The sequence below is a fragment of the Astatotilapia calliptera genome, chromosome 9 (genome assembly GCF_964374335.1).
Source record: "Astatotilapia calliptera chromosome 9, fAstCal68.1, whole genome shotgun sequence".
Lineage (NCBI taxonomy): Eukaryota > Metazoa > Chordata > Actinopteri > Cichliformes > Cichlidae > Astatotilapia > Astatotilapia calliptera.
The window spans coordinates 31,381,202-31,398,729 of NC_137430.1; the positions used below are offsets into that span (position 1 = coordinate 31,381,202).

The 17,528-nt window shown below is 42.5% G+C and overlaps 1 protein-coding gene across 2 annotated transcripts; it reads left to right on the top strand.

Annotated features, from left to right (window-relative positions):
- Positions 1 to 299: 299 nt before the first annotated feature.
- Positions 300 to 6,448, top strand: LOC113029698 (uncharacterized). 2 transcript variants are annotated; one of them, XM_080306706.1, is made up of 3 exons: positions 300 to 561; positions 787 to 972; positions 3,410 to 6,448. In XM_080306706.1, the coding sequence occupies exon 3, from the start codon at positions 3,445 to 3,447 to the stop codon at positions 5,023 to 5,025; it is 1,581 nt and encodes a 526-aa protein (XP_080162832.1). In that variant the 5' UTR covers positions 300 to 561; positions 787 to 972; positions 3,410 to 3,444; the 3' UTR covers positions 5,026 to 6,448. The 2 variants fall into 2 exon arrangements, with proteins under 2 accessions (XP_080162832.1, XP_026036476.2); XM_026180691.2 differs by having other exon boundaries at positions 300 to 499.
- The last annotated feature ends 11,080 nt before the right edge of the window (positions 6,449 to 17,528 follow it).

Below are 17,528 nucleotides of genomic sequence, written 5' to 3' on the forward strand. Positions count from 1 at the left end.
AGACCTTTACTCTGAAAGGTCATTTAAAGAGACATCAGCTCGCCCACACTGGATTTAAAGCTTTCAACTGTGATCAGTGTGGAAAGTCTTTTACTCGGATTGATAGGTTAAAAAGACATCAGCGCAGCCACAGATTGGTAGCTTGAAATCACATCAGCTGATCCACACCAGTGTGAAACCATTCAGCTGTGATCAGTGTGGACAGTCTTTTGCTCACATCAGTAGCTTAAAAGAGTAAACATTTGGGGAGGGCTTGAGGGTCGACACTCCATACCAGTTGGTGGCGGTAACGCACCATTTTATTGTTTGCAAACCGCCAATAAAACTGAAGAAGAAGAAGAAGCAGGGCAGCAGACGAAGAGGAAGGAGGAGTGTGCGTACTGTGCTCTTTGCTGTGTCTTTCCGCCGTTTTAAAAATGGGCACTTTTTGAAGAACCCGCATCAAAGTATTGTGGAGAAGCGTCGTGTTAAATCTAATTGATGAACGGCAATTTGTCAGGTATGTATCGCAGCTGCGAAGACGAACGTACGTTCTCCTGTTAGGTTACAGCTGGTAGGAAGGTGCGTTCAGTGTGTCTTTGTAATTTTAAGTTTCCATGTCAAACGAGATAAAACAGTTATTTCTGGATGCGCACTTATTTGCTGAGATTAACAATGTGTTTTTGTAAACCACGTGATGATTTAAGTCATTTAATCTTTACAGAACATGTGAGCGAGGCTAAAAGAGCAATATTTTTATGTTTAGTAAACTGACGTTTCTAAATGTTACTGCTTTTATTTCATTAGTTCTGACGAGGACAGCTGAGTGATGTTGTTGGTGAGCTTGGATTAAATCATCTCTAAACAAAGAACTTGTCCTCGTGGTGACTGACTTGGGGAGTGGAGGTCAGTGAGCCCATTGTCTCTGCTGGTCCGACTCCAACTACAAAGCTGGCCCGCTCGCCCCCTCCTGAGTCTGAGAGGAGATCCAGAGTAAGTCAGTTATAACTACACTGGTTGCTTAACTTTATCATTTTCTACAGAGTCTCTCTCTCTTAGCTCATTTTGGTTTGATTTCTGCCTTCTGTTTAGCCTCTCTGTTTGTCTGCCTCAGTACATTAATGTTTTATCATTTGAGTTACACTCTCTGTTTCCCTTCATATGAAGGTGATGTCTGTGGAGTGATCATGACCTCGTTAATAATCCTCTGTTTTCCTTTTCCACTTCTCTTTCATATTCTTTCTGTTCTTGTGTAAGCTGCTAACTCTTGTGATGGACATTTCTTTATTTTATGTGTTGATCATATGTTTTGACAAAATGACTTTAGTAATATCTATAGTACATTTTGTGCGACTTTGTTCTACATATAGGAAAACATCAAATATGTTATTCCACACACAGATGGGTATTGTGAGTGAGTTGGACTGACACTCCCAGGCACCATGAGACATTAGGCAGATAGTGAGACTCCTTATCTCCAGGGAGGAGGTGTTGAGATGAAAATATTTGAAGTGCCTCAATTCTATGCTGTATATTAACTAAAATGCCATATAACCATATAGTGCAGTATTAAGTGGACATGGCCATGAAAAATAAAGGCATTAGACTACGTGTCCTTGGGGGGTGGAAAGCTGTAGACTCTCACCCACGCTTGCCTGTGAAAAAGTAGATAACAGGGGACCATCTTCTAGTGGAGATGCATTATAACTCACCTGTGCATTAGAATAAAAGGTGTTGATTGCAGCTGACAGTGTCTGCAGACTTTGATAACTGTGACACCCTCGTGGTTAATCAGAGGGAAATCTGAGCCAGTGTGGATTTGGTTGTACAGCTCTCACACATACAACCTGAACTGCACATTGTAAGTGTGATGTTCTTCAAATTTGAACAAAGTAAAAACTAAAAAACTCACACAAGCCAAAATTTTATTCACAAGTTGAACTTTTACTACTTTTATCCCCAAAATGAGCTCATGTTGTGAAATCAGTTTTACCCCGGTTCTTTTTATTCCTCGAGCATCCAGAGATGGCTCCGGACTCAGTAGTCATTTTCACAAAATCTTTATTCATCTTCATTTAAGCATGCACTTCTAGAAGGGAAGACGAGGCCGATGTCCCTCTGCAAAAATCTTCACCCCTTTGTTAGTTACAGCCAGCTTTATAGAGGCTGTCATAAAACCCCCTACGGTGTGCTGCAAACTCTGTGTCTGTGTCTATGTGCACGAGCACATGAATGCCTACATGTGCGCGTTCCCGCGTGCCTATATGAGTGCTCGTGTGTGACTGTGTGCACATGAGTGATGTTGTGATATTTTGATACCATGGTAGCATTTACAGGATAATGTTTTGTGGTGATGTTGTGCAGAGAAACTGCTACTCAATAAGGCCCATTTACTAGTTGTTTTTCTCTTTCTCTGTGACCCAAGAATTAATGTGTAAGACTCACAGGCTGGTACCCCAAGGTCGAAAACACCACAGAGACGAGACCACTTCCTTACTCCCATCCTCCCTTTTTCTTTATCTCCTGGAAAAGGCTCGTTAAAGGCCAGGTGGTTTGTTTCAGAATTCACTAATGAAAGAACTCTGTATTCTATGTCTAGGAGTGTATTTTGCTGGGATGATCATAAATTGTAGCTGAACTGATAAACTACACAAGGGATACTTTGCTCAGAAGGCAGGAAGACGTTTCCTTATTTAGTCTGTACCGGTTTGAACTGGGAAAGCTGACACACGAACCTTTTTTTCTCTATATAAACTGCTGTGTACCAAATAAACCTTTGAGTTGATTCTGGGAAAGCAATCTGAACAGTCTCTGTATCACTTTGTTCTCCTAACTGCTCCCGATATCGTAACTAACCCAGCTGAACGGCATACCAGAGTGTTACTTTGAATAATTAGGAGTCTTATAAGGAAAGGACAAAACTCTGCTTATCGCTCACGCCTTGGAGGAAACCGGGGACGGAAATTTCCTTCAAGTGAGTGTGCGTGTGGATGTGTGTGCGTGACAGTTAAAACACTGTGGGTGTAGGTAACTCCCTAGAGGTCATAAAACCCCTCTCACTTCCAGACCACAGTTATCCAGTTACAATGTTGAAACCCCCACCCTAAAACATCCTCTGGGGAATTTCCACTCAGTGGGGGAGAAGCCTTCTACAATCTACTCCTAAGTTCACAACACAGTGAGGCCTTTATTACTTTAAGGGCAGTGTCTCTACAATAGTTCTACATTCTATGATAACACATTTCTAAACTCTAAATCAGCTAAACATTCTACACTCACTTCAAATATTTACCACAGCATAGCGTCCCCAGGCACCTGAGACGTTTGGCAGATGGTGAAACTGTTTATCTTTGTGAGGTAAGAGGGGGCACTTGTGGATGAGCTGAAGGTATAGACCTGATGTCACTGTTTGGGTTCTTTGTCATTACAGGAGAAAGAAGTGAAAGCAGGCCAAAACCTGAGCACATGGATGACATCAACCAAAAACATCCAGCACCAGCAAGTAAAGATGAGCCAGCGGCGATCCCTGTGGAAAAGACTTTTCCTGCTATGAAGCAGCCCAGAAGACGCAAGCGCGCCAACAGGGAGGAGAGAAGCTTGAGCTGTGATCAGTGTGGAAAGACCTTTACTCAGAGATGCAACTTAAAATCACATCAGCTCGTCCACACGAAATTTAAAGCTTTCAACTGTGATCTGTGTGGGATGTCTTTTACTCACAGTAACAACTTAAAAAGACATCAGCTGATCCACACCGATGTGAAACCATTCAGCTGTGATCAGTGTGGAAAGTCTTTTATTCAGAAATATCATTTAAAGATACATAAGCTGATCCACAGCAGTGTGAAACCATTCAGCTGTGGTGAGTGCGGAAAGTCTTTTATTCAGAGTAACCGCTTAAAAGCACATCAGCTCGTCCACAGTGAAGTTAAACCATTCAGCTGTGATCAGTGTGGAAACACCTTTACTCAGAGATGCAGCTTAAAAGTACATCAGCACCTCCACACTGCATTTAAAGCTTTATGCTGTGATCAGTGTGGGAAGTCTTTTACTCACAAAGGTCACTTAAAGAGACATTATAAGATCCATGTTGGAGGTAAATCATTTGTCTGTGATCAGTGTGGAAAGTCTTTTCATTATAGAGATCACTTAGAGAGACATCAGGGCGTCCACAGTGAAGTTAAACCTTTCACCTGTGATCAGTGTGGAAAGGCTTTTACTGAGATTGGTAGATTAAAAACACATCAGCTCATCCACAGTGGAGATAAACCATTCAGTTGTGATCTGTGTGGAAAGTCTTTTACTCAGATGGGCAATTTAAAAACACATCAGCTTATCCACAGTGGAGATAAACCTCTCAGCTGTGATCAGTGTGGAAAGGCTTTTGCTTACGTTGGTAACTTAAAAAGACATCAGCTCATCCACAGTGGAGATAAACCTTTCAACTGTGAGCAGTGTGAACAGTCTTTTACTCACATTGCTGCCTTGAAATCACATCAGCTCACCCACTCTGGTACTAAACAATTTGTATGTGGTGACTGTGGAAAGGCTTTTACTCACATGAATGGCTTAAAATCACATCAGCTCATCCACTCTGGTGCTAAACAATTTGTATGTGGTCAGTGTGGAAAGGCTTTTACTTACATGACTGGCTTAAAATCACATCAGCTCATCCACAGTGGAGATAAACCTTTCAGCTGTGAGCAGTGTGGAGAGTCTTTTACACACATTGCTGCCTTGAAATCACATCAGCTCACCCACTCTGGTACTAAACAATTTGTATGTGGTGACTGTGGAAAGGCTTTTACTCACATGACTGGCTTAAAATCACATCAGCTCATCCACTCTGGTGCTAAACAATTTGTATGTGGTCAGTGTGGAAAGGCTTTTACTTACATGAGTGGCTTAAAATCACATCAGCTCACCCACTCTGGAGTTAAATCATTTGTATGTGGTCAGTGTGGAAAGTCTTTCATCCATAAAACAAATCTATTGAGGCATCAGAAAACCCACAAAGTGTCCTCCTCTGACAAGGTGATAGTTTATTAAATTTTAATGAAATGTGCAGATTGTTTCGGTGAAGTTTAATAAACTCCTTGCTATCTAAAATATAACAGGACACCGGAGTAAATTCTCGAGCATCTCACACTTCTGATAATCAGCTGTCTGCTTGACGTTTATTCAGCTGTGTAAAAACTATAACTTTAATCTCAGCCAAACCGATTTACTCAGGAACAAATAAAATACAAAAAAACCCCGAACAGTAACATTTTTAAGTTATCTAAGTGACTTATATATCATGTTTAACCTGAGTAGCGAGAGACGCCGGTGGGTTTGAAAAACGATTTGCCGGGAGTCCGGTGTTCTCACCGGTTCGCTATCGAGCTTTTGAAAAAATGTGGTGTCTTGATAAACTGAGCAGATATTTGAAGTTTACACAGCTACATTCTCGCCTGAAAATATGTTAAACGTTTATTTTGTCACCCAGAAAGAATGATAAGAATAAAACTGACTAGCTGCCGCCATTGTTGGAAACTGAGCTGTGCTATGAATTCTGGGACACAGCTTCTTCTTCTTCGGGGTTTAATGGCAGCTGTCATCCTTGTACATGCAGTGCTGCCATCTTCTGTTTCAGTCCGTTATTACACTCTTAAATCCTACTACTTATTCCTGCGTCTTTTGGGATCTTGCAAAGCTTCAAACGACGCGTCGACTATTAAATTAGTTGTCGGCGTAATCGTGACTAGTCGACTAATCGTGGCAGCCCTAGACATTACCCTGACAGGGTTCATTTGAACACAGTGGGAGAAACGGGGGTTTGAACAAAAGTTCTTCTGGATGCTGCGTCAAACTTAAAAAGCTTGAGATCAGGCTTCACAATTCAACTTGTTCCAAGTTTAGCAAGTTAAACTTCACTGGCTGTGTCCACAAACAGCATGCAGAGCAAACATTACTCCCATCATCTGATCACAAGAAAAGCAAAATGTCAGAAGAGTTCACCTTCTGGATCAAACTGTCAGACCTGTTACTGTTTATTTGGCTGTTCATCGTGAGGTAATTATCAGTGTCAGTGCTGCGCCACTTCTGTTGTAACTCACATGAAATGTGTTTTAAATGGGCTCTATTGCCGTACAATATTGTGTGAGTCTGTTTTGCTCCACAAAGACACAACCCCTCCTGCAATTTATAATGTTACAGTAAAAAAAAAGGTAAATTGATAAATTTGTGTCATTTTTAAACAGGCAGTATGTGGAAAATTAAATATTTTCTTACCCATGTGTAAAGTTTTCAGTGGTCTGTGTTTTCTTACAGGATGTGAGTGTGTTTTGCTCCATGAAGAGACAAACCTACATTTTTTTTATGTTGCAGTAAAAATATTTTTATTGTAAGTCATAAATTGTAGTCATTTTATCTAGACAGTATGTAAAAGATTAACTGAATCCTATGAAAAATAAAATGTAGAAAGATGTGATGTATCTTTCCGGGGTTTTTTTCTGAATAATTACACACTGCTTAAAATTAATTGCAGTATAAATTTTTTTTTCTTCCTCTGTAAGAAACTGACTTGCTGTCCCTTTGTTCCCGTGTACCTAAGTAATTGTGGGTAATATCTTGATGCATGCTCAATCATCCAGGTAAGGAAATCCCAGAAGTTGATTCTGTTCATCTGGACGTAGCGTTTTCAGTGGGACAAACGTTTCGTAACTCATCCCAGAGACTTCTTCAGTCTCAGCTGACTGCAGGTTTCTCCAATCTTATAAAGAGTATGTTTGCATACTAATGAACAATGGGCTGTTAATCATTAATACAGGGAGTGCAGAATTATTAGGCAAGTTGTATTTTTGAGGAATAATTTTATTATTGAACAACAACCATGTTCTCAATGAACCCAAAAAACTCATTAATATCAAAGCTGAATGTTTTTGGAAGTAGTTTTTAGTTTTAGCTATTTTAGGGGGATATCTGTGTGTGCAGGTGACTATTACTGTGCATAATTATTAGGCAACTTAACAAAAAACAAATATATACCCATTTCAATTATTTATTTTTACCAGTGAAACCAATATAATTTCAATTCAATTTTATTTATATAGCGCCAAATCACAACAAAAGTCGCCTCAAGGCGCTTCATAGATACAGAGAATGGTAAATGGCCTGTATTTATATAGCGCTTTACTAGTCCCTAAGGACCCCAAAGCGCTTTACATATCCAGTCATCCACCCATTCAAACACACATTCACACACTGGTGATGGCAAGCTACATTGTAGCCACAGCCACCCTGGGGCGCACTGACAGAGGCGAGGCTGCCGGACACTGGCGCCACCGGGCCCTCTGACCACCACCAGTAGGCAACGGGTGAAGTGTCTTGCCCAAGGACACAACGACCGAGACTGTCCAAGCCGGGGCTCGAACCGGCAACCTTCCGATTACAAGGCGAACTCCCAACTCTTGAGCCACGATCGCCCAACAATCATATGACCCCCTATGAGCAAGCACTTTGGCGACAGTGGGAAGGAAAAACTCCCTTTTAACAGGAAGAAACCTCCGGCAGAACAAGGCTCAGGGAGGGGCGGGGCCATCTGCTGCGACCGGTTGGGGTGAGAGAATGAAGACAGGATAAAGACATGCTGTGGAAGAGAGACAGAGGTTAATAACAGATATGATTCAATGCAGAGAGGTCTGTTAACACATAGTGAGTGGGAAAGGTGACTGGAAAGGAAAAACTCAATGCATCATGGGAATCCCCCGGCAGCCTACATCTATTGCAGCATAACTAAGGGAGGATTCAGGGTCACCTGGTCCAGCCCTAACTATATGCTTTAGCAAAAAGGAAAGTTTGAAGCCTAATCTTAAAAGTAGAGATAGTGTCTGTCTCCTGAATCCAAACTGGAAGCTGGTTCCACAGAAGAGGGGCCTGAAAACTGAAGGCTCTGCCTCTCATTCTACTTTTAAATACTCTAGGAACAACAAGTAGGCCTGCAGAGTGAGAGCGAAGTGCTCTAATAGGGTGATATGGTACTACAAGGTCATTAAGATAAGATGGGGCCTGATTATTTAAGACCTTGTAAGTGAGGAGCAGGATTTTGAATTCAATTCTGGATTTAACAGGAAGCCAATGAAGGGAAGCCAATACAGAAGAAATCTGCTCTCTCTTTCTAGTCCCTGTCAGGACTCTTGCTGCAGCATTTTGGATTAGCTGAAGGCTTTTCAGTGAGTTTTTAGGACTTCCTGATAATAATGAATTACAGTCGTCCAGCCTGGAAGTAATAAAAGCATGAACTAGTTTTTCAGCGTCACTCTGAGACAGGATATTTCTAATTTTAGAGATGTTGCGCAAATGGAAGAACGCAGTCTTACATGTTTGTTTAATATGTGCGTTGAAGGACATGTCCTGGTCAAAAATGACTCCAAGGTTCCTCACAGTGTTACTGGAGGCCAAGGTAATGCCATCCAGAGTAAGAATCTGGTTAGATACCATATTTCTAAGATTTTCAGGGCCGAGTACAATAACCTCAGTTTTATCTGAATTAAGAAGCAGAAAGTTAGCGGCCATCCAGGTCTTTATATCTTTAAGACATTCCTGCAGTTTAATTAATTGGTGTGTGTTATCTGGCTTCATGGACAGATAGAGCTGGGTGTCATCGGCATAGCAGTGTAAATGTATGCTATGTCTTCTAATGATACTGCCTAAGGGAAGCATGTATAATGTAAACAGAATTGGTCCTAGCACTGAACCCTGTGGAACTCCATAATTAACCTCAGTGTGTGAAGAGGACTCTCCATTTACATGCACAAATTGGAGTCTATTAGATAGATATGATACAAACCACTGCAGCACAGTACCTGTAATACCTACAGCATGTTCTAATCGCTCTAATAGGATATTATGGTCAACAGTATCGAATGCTGCACTGAGGTCTAGCAGGACAAGCACAGAGATGAGTCCACTGTCAGAGGCCATAAGAAGATCATTTGTAACCTTCACTAAAGCTGTTCCTGTGCTGTGATGAGCTCTGAAACCTGACTGAAACTCTTCAAATAAACCATTCCTCTGCAGATGATCTGTTAGCTGTTTGACAACTACTCTTTCAAGGATTTTTGATATGAAAGGAAGGTTGGAGATTGGCCTATAATTAGCTAAGACTGCTGGGTCTAGAGATGGCTTTTTGAGTAAAGGTTTAACTACAGCTAGCTTGAAGGCCTGTGGTACATAGCCGATCATTAGAGATAGGTTGATCATATTTAAGATCGAAGAATTAATTAATGGCAGGACTTCTTTGAGCAGTTTTGTAGGAATGGGGTCTAAAAGACACGTTGATGGTTTGGAGGAAGTAATTATTGAAGTTAACTCAGAAAGATCAATTAGAGAAAAAGAGTCTAACTTAACATCAATGGTACTAAGAGTAGCTGTAGATAATATTACATCTGTGGGATGATTACTGGTAATTTTTTCTCTAATGATAAAAAATCTATTTGTGAAGAAGTTCATGAAGTCATTAATAATTAATGTTAAAGGGATGGTTGGCTCAAAAGAGCTCTGACTTTTGTCAGCCTGGCTACAGTGCTGAAGAGAAACCTGGGGTTGTTCTTATTTTCTTCAATCAGTGATGAATAGTAAGATGTTCTGGCTTTGCGGAGGGCTTTCTTATAAAGCAGCAAACTATTTCTCCAGGCAAAATTATGATCTTCTAAATTTGTGACACGCCATTTCCTCTCCAGATTACGAGTCATCTGCTTTAGGCTACGTGTTTGAGAATTATACCACGGAGTCAGGTACTTCTGATTAGAGACCTTAGTTTTCACAGGAGCTACAGTATCCAGAGTCGTACATAGTGAGGAGGTGAAATTATTAATAAGATAATCGACCTCTGTTGGGGTAGCGTTCAGATTGCTGCTCTGCTCTGTGTTGGTACAGGGCATTGAAGATGATAACAGTGGGTGGATTATATTCTTAAACTTAGTTACAGCACTTTCAGAAAGACATCTACTTTGATAAAGTAGGGGGGGGGGGGGTGCCCAGCAGGCACCAACCACCTTGCAACTGCAGCTCAATGAAGCAGCTTCGGCAATGGAGATGCTGAACATGGTCCATTTGGACTCAATGTCCCCAGTCTCCCTCGGAATGCTGTTGAAGCTCTGCCGGAGGTGTGCGTTGAAGATCTCGCGGACTGGGGCCTCTGCTAGACGTTCCCCAGCACACCCTAACTACACGTTTAGGTGCACCAGGTCTGTCCAGCGTCCTCCCCCGCCACCTGATCTAACTCACCACCAATTGGTGATCAGTTGACACCTCAACCCCTCTCTTTACTCGAGTGTCCAGAACATATGGTCGCAGGTCTAGTGACACGATTACAAAATCGATCATCGACCTGTGGCCTAGAGTGTCCTGATGCCGCGTGCACTTATGGACACTCTTTGGTTCGAACAAGGTGTTCGTTATGGCCAAACTGTGATTGTCACAGAAGTCCAATAACAAAACACCGCTCAGGTTCAGGTCAGGAAGGCCATTCCTCCCAATCACGCCCCTCCAGGTCTCGCTGTCGTTACCCACGTGAGCACTGAAGTCTCCCAGCAGGACAACAGAGTCTCCAGGTGGGGCACCTTCCAGCACCCCCCCCCCCAGGGACTCTAAGAAGGCTGGGTACTCTGAACTACCACTCGGCGCATAAGCGCAGATGACAGTCAGGACCCGTTCCCCGACCCTAAGGCGCAGGGAACAAACCCTCTCATCCACCGGGAAGAACCCCAACGTACCGGCAGCAAGCCAAGGGGATATTAGAATACCCACCCTAGCCCGCCACCTCTCACCAGGAGCAACTCCAGACTGAGACAGAGTCCAGCCCCTCTCCAGGAGACTGGTTCCAGAGCCCAAGCCATGCGTAGAGGTGAGCCCGACTATATCTAGCCGGTACCTCTCAACCTCACGCACTAACTCAGGCTCTTTCCCCACCAGAGAGGTGACATTCCATGTCCCAATTGCCAGTTTTAGCAGCTGGGGATCAGTCCGCCAGGGCCACCCGGCACACCATGCACCTGACCCCTATGGTACCTCCTGCGGGTGGTGGGCCTGTGGGAGGATAGGCCCATGTCCCCTTTTCGGGCTGTGCCAGGCTGGGCCCCATGGACTAAGGCCCGGCCACCAGACGCTCGTCCTATGGCACCCTCCCCAGGCCCGAAGGGCATATTTTTTTAATTTCTTTGTCAATTTGTGTACTTTCTTTTTTTTTTAATGCTAGGGGTCTTCAAACCTATTTTAAACATAAAGCCAATTTTAACACAAAGCTAGAAAATGATCATTTATTTTTGACGGTGATGAAAAAAAAATCTAGCTGGTTAAATAAATTTCCAAATGCCAAATTATTACTAGGTCGAGACTTTAACTGTATTATGGATGCTGAAATAGATAAATTTCCTCCAGGACATTCGAACAGAATTAATACTACATTGGGAGGAGGGGGGGCGCTTGAGCATAGGTCATAAGTAGTCGTGTCTTCCACAGCTCCCGCTTTAATATATTAAATTCATTCATTCTGCACCTTGCAACTGACTGAACTTCGTTTGAACATTTAGTAGGTGACTTTATTATCCTATGAGTGGATGAATGCCTCCTCAACTGCCCAAACGACAGGGTGGGAAAGCCACAGCGCGGGGCGATTCAAACTCCTCGGCCAGTACAGAAACAGATGCTAAAGCTAACAGCATGGATGCGCTAGCAAATGCGGTTACGGCGGTACAAGCCTCTATCAACTCGTTTCGGGAGGAGAACCGGGCATCTATTGCTTCTCTACATTCAATCCTGAGTGGGTACGGCCAACGAATTACCGATATGGAAGAAGGAATGAATGAGTTCGACAAGAGACTGAGCAGCATGAAGACCTCCCAATCCTTGCTTGTTAAAGAGAATGAGGCTTTAAGAGAGAAGGTGGCTGTTGGGTCTGTGTTTTCACAAGGCCCGCTGGTTTAGAGACTTATTTGTCATGAAGAAAACAAGACAGTCAGCGATCAATCGATTTACATGCAAGGGAGGCCTAGTCGGTGTCTACCACAAAATGACCCCAAATCCGGCCTCTGCTTGCTGCCTTTTATTGGGAAAACAGTTGACACAAAACAATAGTACCTCCCCTCATAAACCCCACTTGGTTACAAAGACAATGCACTTTATGTATGTGTGTGTGTGTGTGTGTGCAGGTAAGAATGTGTGTATGTGCGTACGAATGTGCGTGTGTATGTGTGTGTAAACATCTGTATGCATGCGAGAATGTGTGTGTGACCTCCTGCTGACCAAAAGGGTTATAAAAGCAGGAAGCAACATCACAAGAAACAGATCTTCACAAGGATGTGCTTGTCAAGTCAAGTCAAGTCAAGTTTATTTATAGAGCACATTTAAAAACAACCAAGGCTGACCAAAGTGCTGTACAGTAAATACAGATAAAATACAATAGAACACAATTTCGTAATAACACCTCGCTGATAAAAATAAAATAAAAATATATAAAACAAATAAATTAAACCTTTCTAAAAGCCAATGAAAAGAGGTGAGTTTTAAGAGCGGTTTTAAAAGTTTCTAGGCTTTTGGAGAGTCTGACGTGAGGAGGTAAACTGTTCCACAGTCTGGGTGCAGCCACAGCAAACGCCCTCTCTCCCTTTGTCTTTAATTTATACCTGGGAACATCTAAAAGCATCAGGTCGGCTGACCTCAAAGATCTCCTGGGGCGATAAGTACTAAGGAGTTCTGACAGGTAAGAAGGTGCAGTGCCATTTAAAACCTTAAAAGCCAGCAATAAGATTTTAAAATCAATCCTAAAGGCAACTGGGAGCCAGTGGAGAGAGCAGAGAACCGGAGTGATGTGGTCTCTTTTTTTTGAACCGGTCAACAGGCGAGCGGCAGCGTTCTGCACCAGTTGAAGGCGATGTAGACAGGAACGATCTAGGCCAGCATAGAGGGAATTGCAGTAGTCTAGCCGTGAAGTAATAAAAGCATGGACCACTCTTTCTAGATCGTTCCTGCAAAGGTAAGACTTGACTTTGGCTAAAATCCGCAAATGATAAAAAGATCCCTTAACTACAGAGCTGATTTGTTTATCAAGTTTAAAAGCATTGTCAAAAATAACACCAAGACTCTTAATGGAAGAAGTGCAATCGGAGGTTAGGGGTCCCAAAAAGTCAAGAGAGAAGTTGGGATCTTTAGGAAGCCCAAACACAATGACTTCAGTTTTGCTTTCATTAAGGTGTAAGAAGTTAAGAGTCATCCAAGTCTTAATGTCAGACAAGCAGGAGAGTAGCGGCTGCAAAGAAACATTGCAGTTCAACCTCAGAGGGAGGTAGATCTGAATATCATCGGCAAAGATGTGGAAGGACACATTATGTTTACGGAGCACATCGCCCAGAGGGAGCAAGTACAGAATAAACAACAGGGGGCCTAGTATGGACCCCTGAGGTACGCCACAGGTTAAAGGAGCTCTGGGAGATGACAGTTCACCAAGGTGAACAGAAAAACTCCTATTATTCAAATAGGACTGGAAAAACTTTAAGACAGTGCCCTTTAAACCGACACAATGTTGAAGGCGGGATAGCAGTATGTTGTGATCAACAGTGTCGAAGGCTGCTGTCAGGTCCAGGGTTACTAAGACAGCAGCACAACCAGAGTCAACAGTTAAAAGCAAATCATTAAAAACTCTCAGAAGGGCGGTTTCTGTGCTATGCCGAGCTCTAAAACCAGACTGGAACTTCTCATAGAGATTGTTATTGTCAAGAAATAGCTGGAGCTGCGTGAGGGCGGCTCGTTCCAGTACTTTAGACAGAAAAGGGAGGTTGGAAATGGGCCTATAGTTAGAGAGTAGGGATGGATCTAGATTAGGCTTTTTAAGGAGAGGTTGAACAACAGCGTGCTTGAAGGGTGTTGGAAAACAACCAGAACTGAGGCAGGCATTGATCAGGACCAGAAGGAAAGGTCCGACTGAGTCCAGAACCTGCTTCAGAAGCCGAGAGGGGATAGCATCGGTGGAACAGTTGGTAGTCTTAACCTTGCAGACTATTTCATGCAGCTGAGAGAGAGAGATTGGTTCGAACTGATTAAAGGCAGAATGGCACAAAGACAAAACACAGGGATTGGAAGGTGAAGATGGAATGACAGACTGCAGGGAGGAAATCTTGTTTACAAAGAACTTTAGAAAGTCATTACAGAGGGTGGCAGAAGGTGTGAGGAGTCTGAGGTTTATGGACACTACTGTGTGTAAGGATTTACAATGGAATTTAAAACACGAAACAGAGTCTGAGGTTTATGGACACTACTGCTAACCAGGTTTGATATGTAGGAGGACTTGGCCTCTTTAACGGCTTTCTGATAGGTTGAAAGAGAGTCTCTGAGGATATTAAAAGAAATGTGCAGCTTGTCCTTTTTCCATTTTCTCTCAGCACACCTACAGGTGCGCCTGAGAGCACGAACAGAGTCTGTAATCCAGGGTTCAGCGTGAGCTTTGGGACGGAGTGTTTTTAGGGGAGCGATGAGGTCCAAAATAGAAGTACATGTTGAGTTGAAAAGAGCAGTTAAATCTTCTGCACACAAGGAATCAATCCAGTCCACCGTGGAGAGCTCAGAGTTGCTAAAAGCAGCAGAAAACTGAGATGGTACATGGGTATTGATGATCCGGTGACGGCGTGAAGGAGGTTTAACTGCAGCATCAGAACAATGTGCAGTGGCAGAAAATAGAACAGGAAAATGATCGGAGATACACGCACTCTCACAAATTTCAGAGATGTGGATACCCAAGCCGTGAGACATGACAAGGTCCAAAGTGTGACCCTTCTCATGTGTGGAGCCAGACACACACTGAGTAAGGTTGAAGGAATCCAACAGTGAAACAAAGTCTCTAACCAGGGGCTTAGATGGACAGCACACATGAATATTCAGGTCCCCCCCCCCCCCCCCCGAACCTCGAGAAGCTGGGGAGGGGGACTAATGAATTCCTTTCATCACAGAGTTAAAACAATGTAAAGATGGTAAGCATAAAAATTACAACATTTAACAATTCACTTCAACAGTGGCATACTTGGAAAACTACACCAGATGGCAGAATATACGCATTGTGAGGATACCAGAGAATGCGGAGGGCCCACGACCAACGGAATTCATCACCAAACTACTCTTTGATGTGCTTGATGAGAACAACTTTGAGAGACCGCCATCGGTGGATAGAGCCCACAGGAGTTTGGCTTCTAAACCAGTAGATGGCGACAACAGATCACGTCCGTTCATTGTCAGACTCCACCACTTCCAAACCAGAGAGCTTATCCTACGCCTTGTCAGACAGAAGGGCCCACTCCTATTCAACGGATCGAGATTCCACATATTTCCTGACTACAGCCCAGAAGTCAACAAACGACGCGCGGCCTTCTCCGAGTCCAAAAGGAAGCTCCACGCTGCGAAGGTCAGGTTCGGTCTCTTCTACCCAGCCACTCTGCAGTTCACACACAACGGGAAACACTTGAGGTTTACCGACCCTGTAGAGGCGCTGACCTACATTAATAATAATATCACTATTGATAACGGACGCCCGGCCTCGCACCCTGCAGAGACTGGTGACCGAGGTAATGGTAACGATTGGGTTGATTACATTGAAGATCACTTCACAGAAGGTGGCATCATTAGACATGGCTACTCTGTCAAACTTTGAATATTTCTTTACTCTTAATGTGTGCTGTTATCATTGGTCATAGTGGCAATGAACATTTTATATTTGATGGTGAACATCTTCTTAAATGTTCAACTTTTTTTTTCTTTTCTTCTTTACTGATGTTATTGCCCTTTTTTTCTTTTTCAAATTATGAAAGGATGTTACAGTTTGTACCCTGTTGAAGGTTTTTTTTTTTTTTTGGGGGGGGGGGGGGGGGTAGCCTTTTTAAGGCCCGTTTATGTGTTATGTGTTGTTTTGGTGTGGCATTTGCTTTGTATTCACCGTGTGCACCTACTGTGCTTTTTATCGCTTAAATTGGGCAAACATCTATATTTTTGAATTACATGGTTCTGACAAAGAGTAAATTGGACCCTGTCACAGATAATGCTGACATAAAAATTATAAGTTGGAATGTGAAGGGTATGAACATGTTGGCCCCCCTGTGAGAGGGGCCAACATGTGAGGTTGTGGAATGTTCTTTGTCTGTGTGTCTGTATATAAGATGTAAGGACGGTGGCCACAATCCGGAGATGGTCCTGGTGTTTCACTGGGATGCTCTCTCCACATCGCAATGTGTTTATTAAACCCACTTCAAATCAAGCTCGCTGGGTGTGTTGCAGGTTATTGTTAAATTTTCCACGACAGTGCCCAGCTGTCTGACGAAGAGTGAGATATGGCTCTTACCAGGGTCCATTCGTCTTCTATATGTTCAAGACACTCCCTAATACAATTCAAAGTGTTACACAGGTTACATTTTTCAAAAGTTAAACTAGCAAAAATATTTCCGAACATAGACATAGACCCATCGTGTGATAGATGCAAACAGACTCCAGCTACTTCCCTTCATATGTATTGGTCCTGTTCGAAAATTGCTCCTTTCTGGTCATCATTTTTTGAAGTCATCTCTAAAGCCTATGCCTATAACATCTCGCCTCCCCCTTGGTGACAATTTTTGGTTGTTTCTCTGGTATTGTGACTTCTGTTCCCCCTGCCCATTTACAGAGGGTCATTGCGTTTTTGTCATTATTAGCGAGACGCCTGATTTTATTTAAATGGAAGTCTACTACTGCTCCATCACACCACCGCTGGATAACGGATGTTATGCAAAATGTCAAACTGGAAAAAATCAGATGTACTCTGAACGGATCCATCGGCAAATTCCACACAACGTGGAACCCTCTGTTAACATACGTCAACAATTTATCCGGTCTGGAACTGGAATCTTCAGTGTTTTTGTTTGCCCTAGAACAGTCCTGTAAAAACAATAGAGAGGTGCACCCCCCTCCCCCCTTTCTTTTTTTTTTTGCTGTTGTTGCTGTGCTTTTTGTTTGTTTGTTTTTTTGTTTGTTTGTTTAGTGTTTTTGTTCCCTTGTCCTGTCTTGGTATTATCTGTCTTTATGATCTGTGCACTGTAAAAACTGTGATTGGGGTTAATTAGAATCTAATAGGAGATTAATGGTAATTATTACTCAGTAAAAACGTGTATGAGTAGTTTTAATCAAATCTAAGCAAAATTCAACAATTTTGAGATGTTCAGTTATTTAAATTTACACAGTTTTGTTTGGGGTAAATTCAGCAATGGTTTGTTGAGTAGATTTTAAAAAAATGTTTGAGTACTAAAAAAATTTAAGAAATCTAATAGATTTAACTGATGAAAGCATTTTCATTTTAATCATTGTACACTTCCGCCCATAATCCTTTGTGCCACGTGCAGGACACACGCACTTCATGAGTGGACATCTCCATTTTGTCAGAGGTAAGACTTCTTAATTTGTTCAAATATAAGACACGGTTTAAACAATAACGTATATCGGTTTTGAGTAAAGGTTTTAAAGAGTATGATACGTCGAAATTTTATTAATAATCATCCCTGTAA

What these genes read in the sequence shown, in the direction of transcription:
- LOC113029698 (XM_080306706.1), top strand. Translation starts at nt 3,445, where the DNA reads ATGGATGACATCAACCAAAAACATCCAGCACCAGCAAGTAAAGATGAG.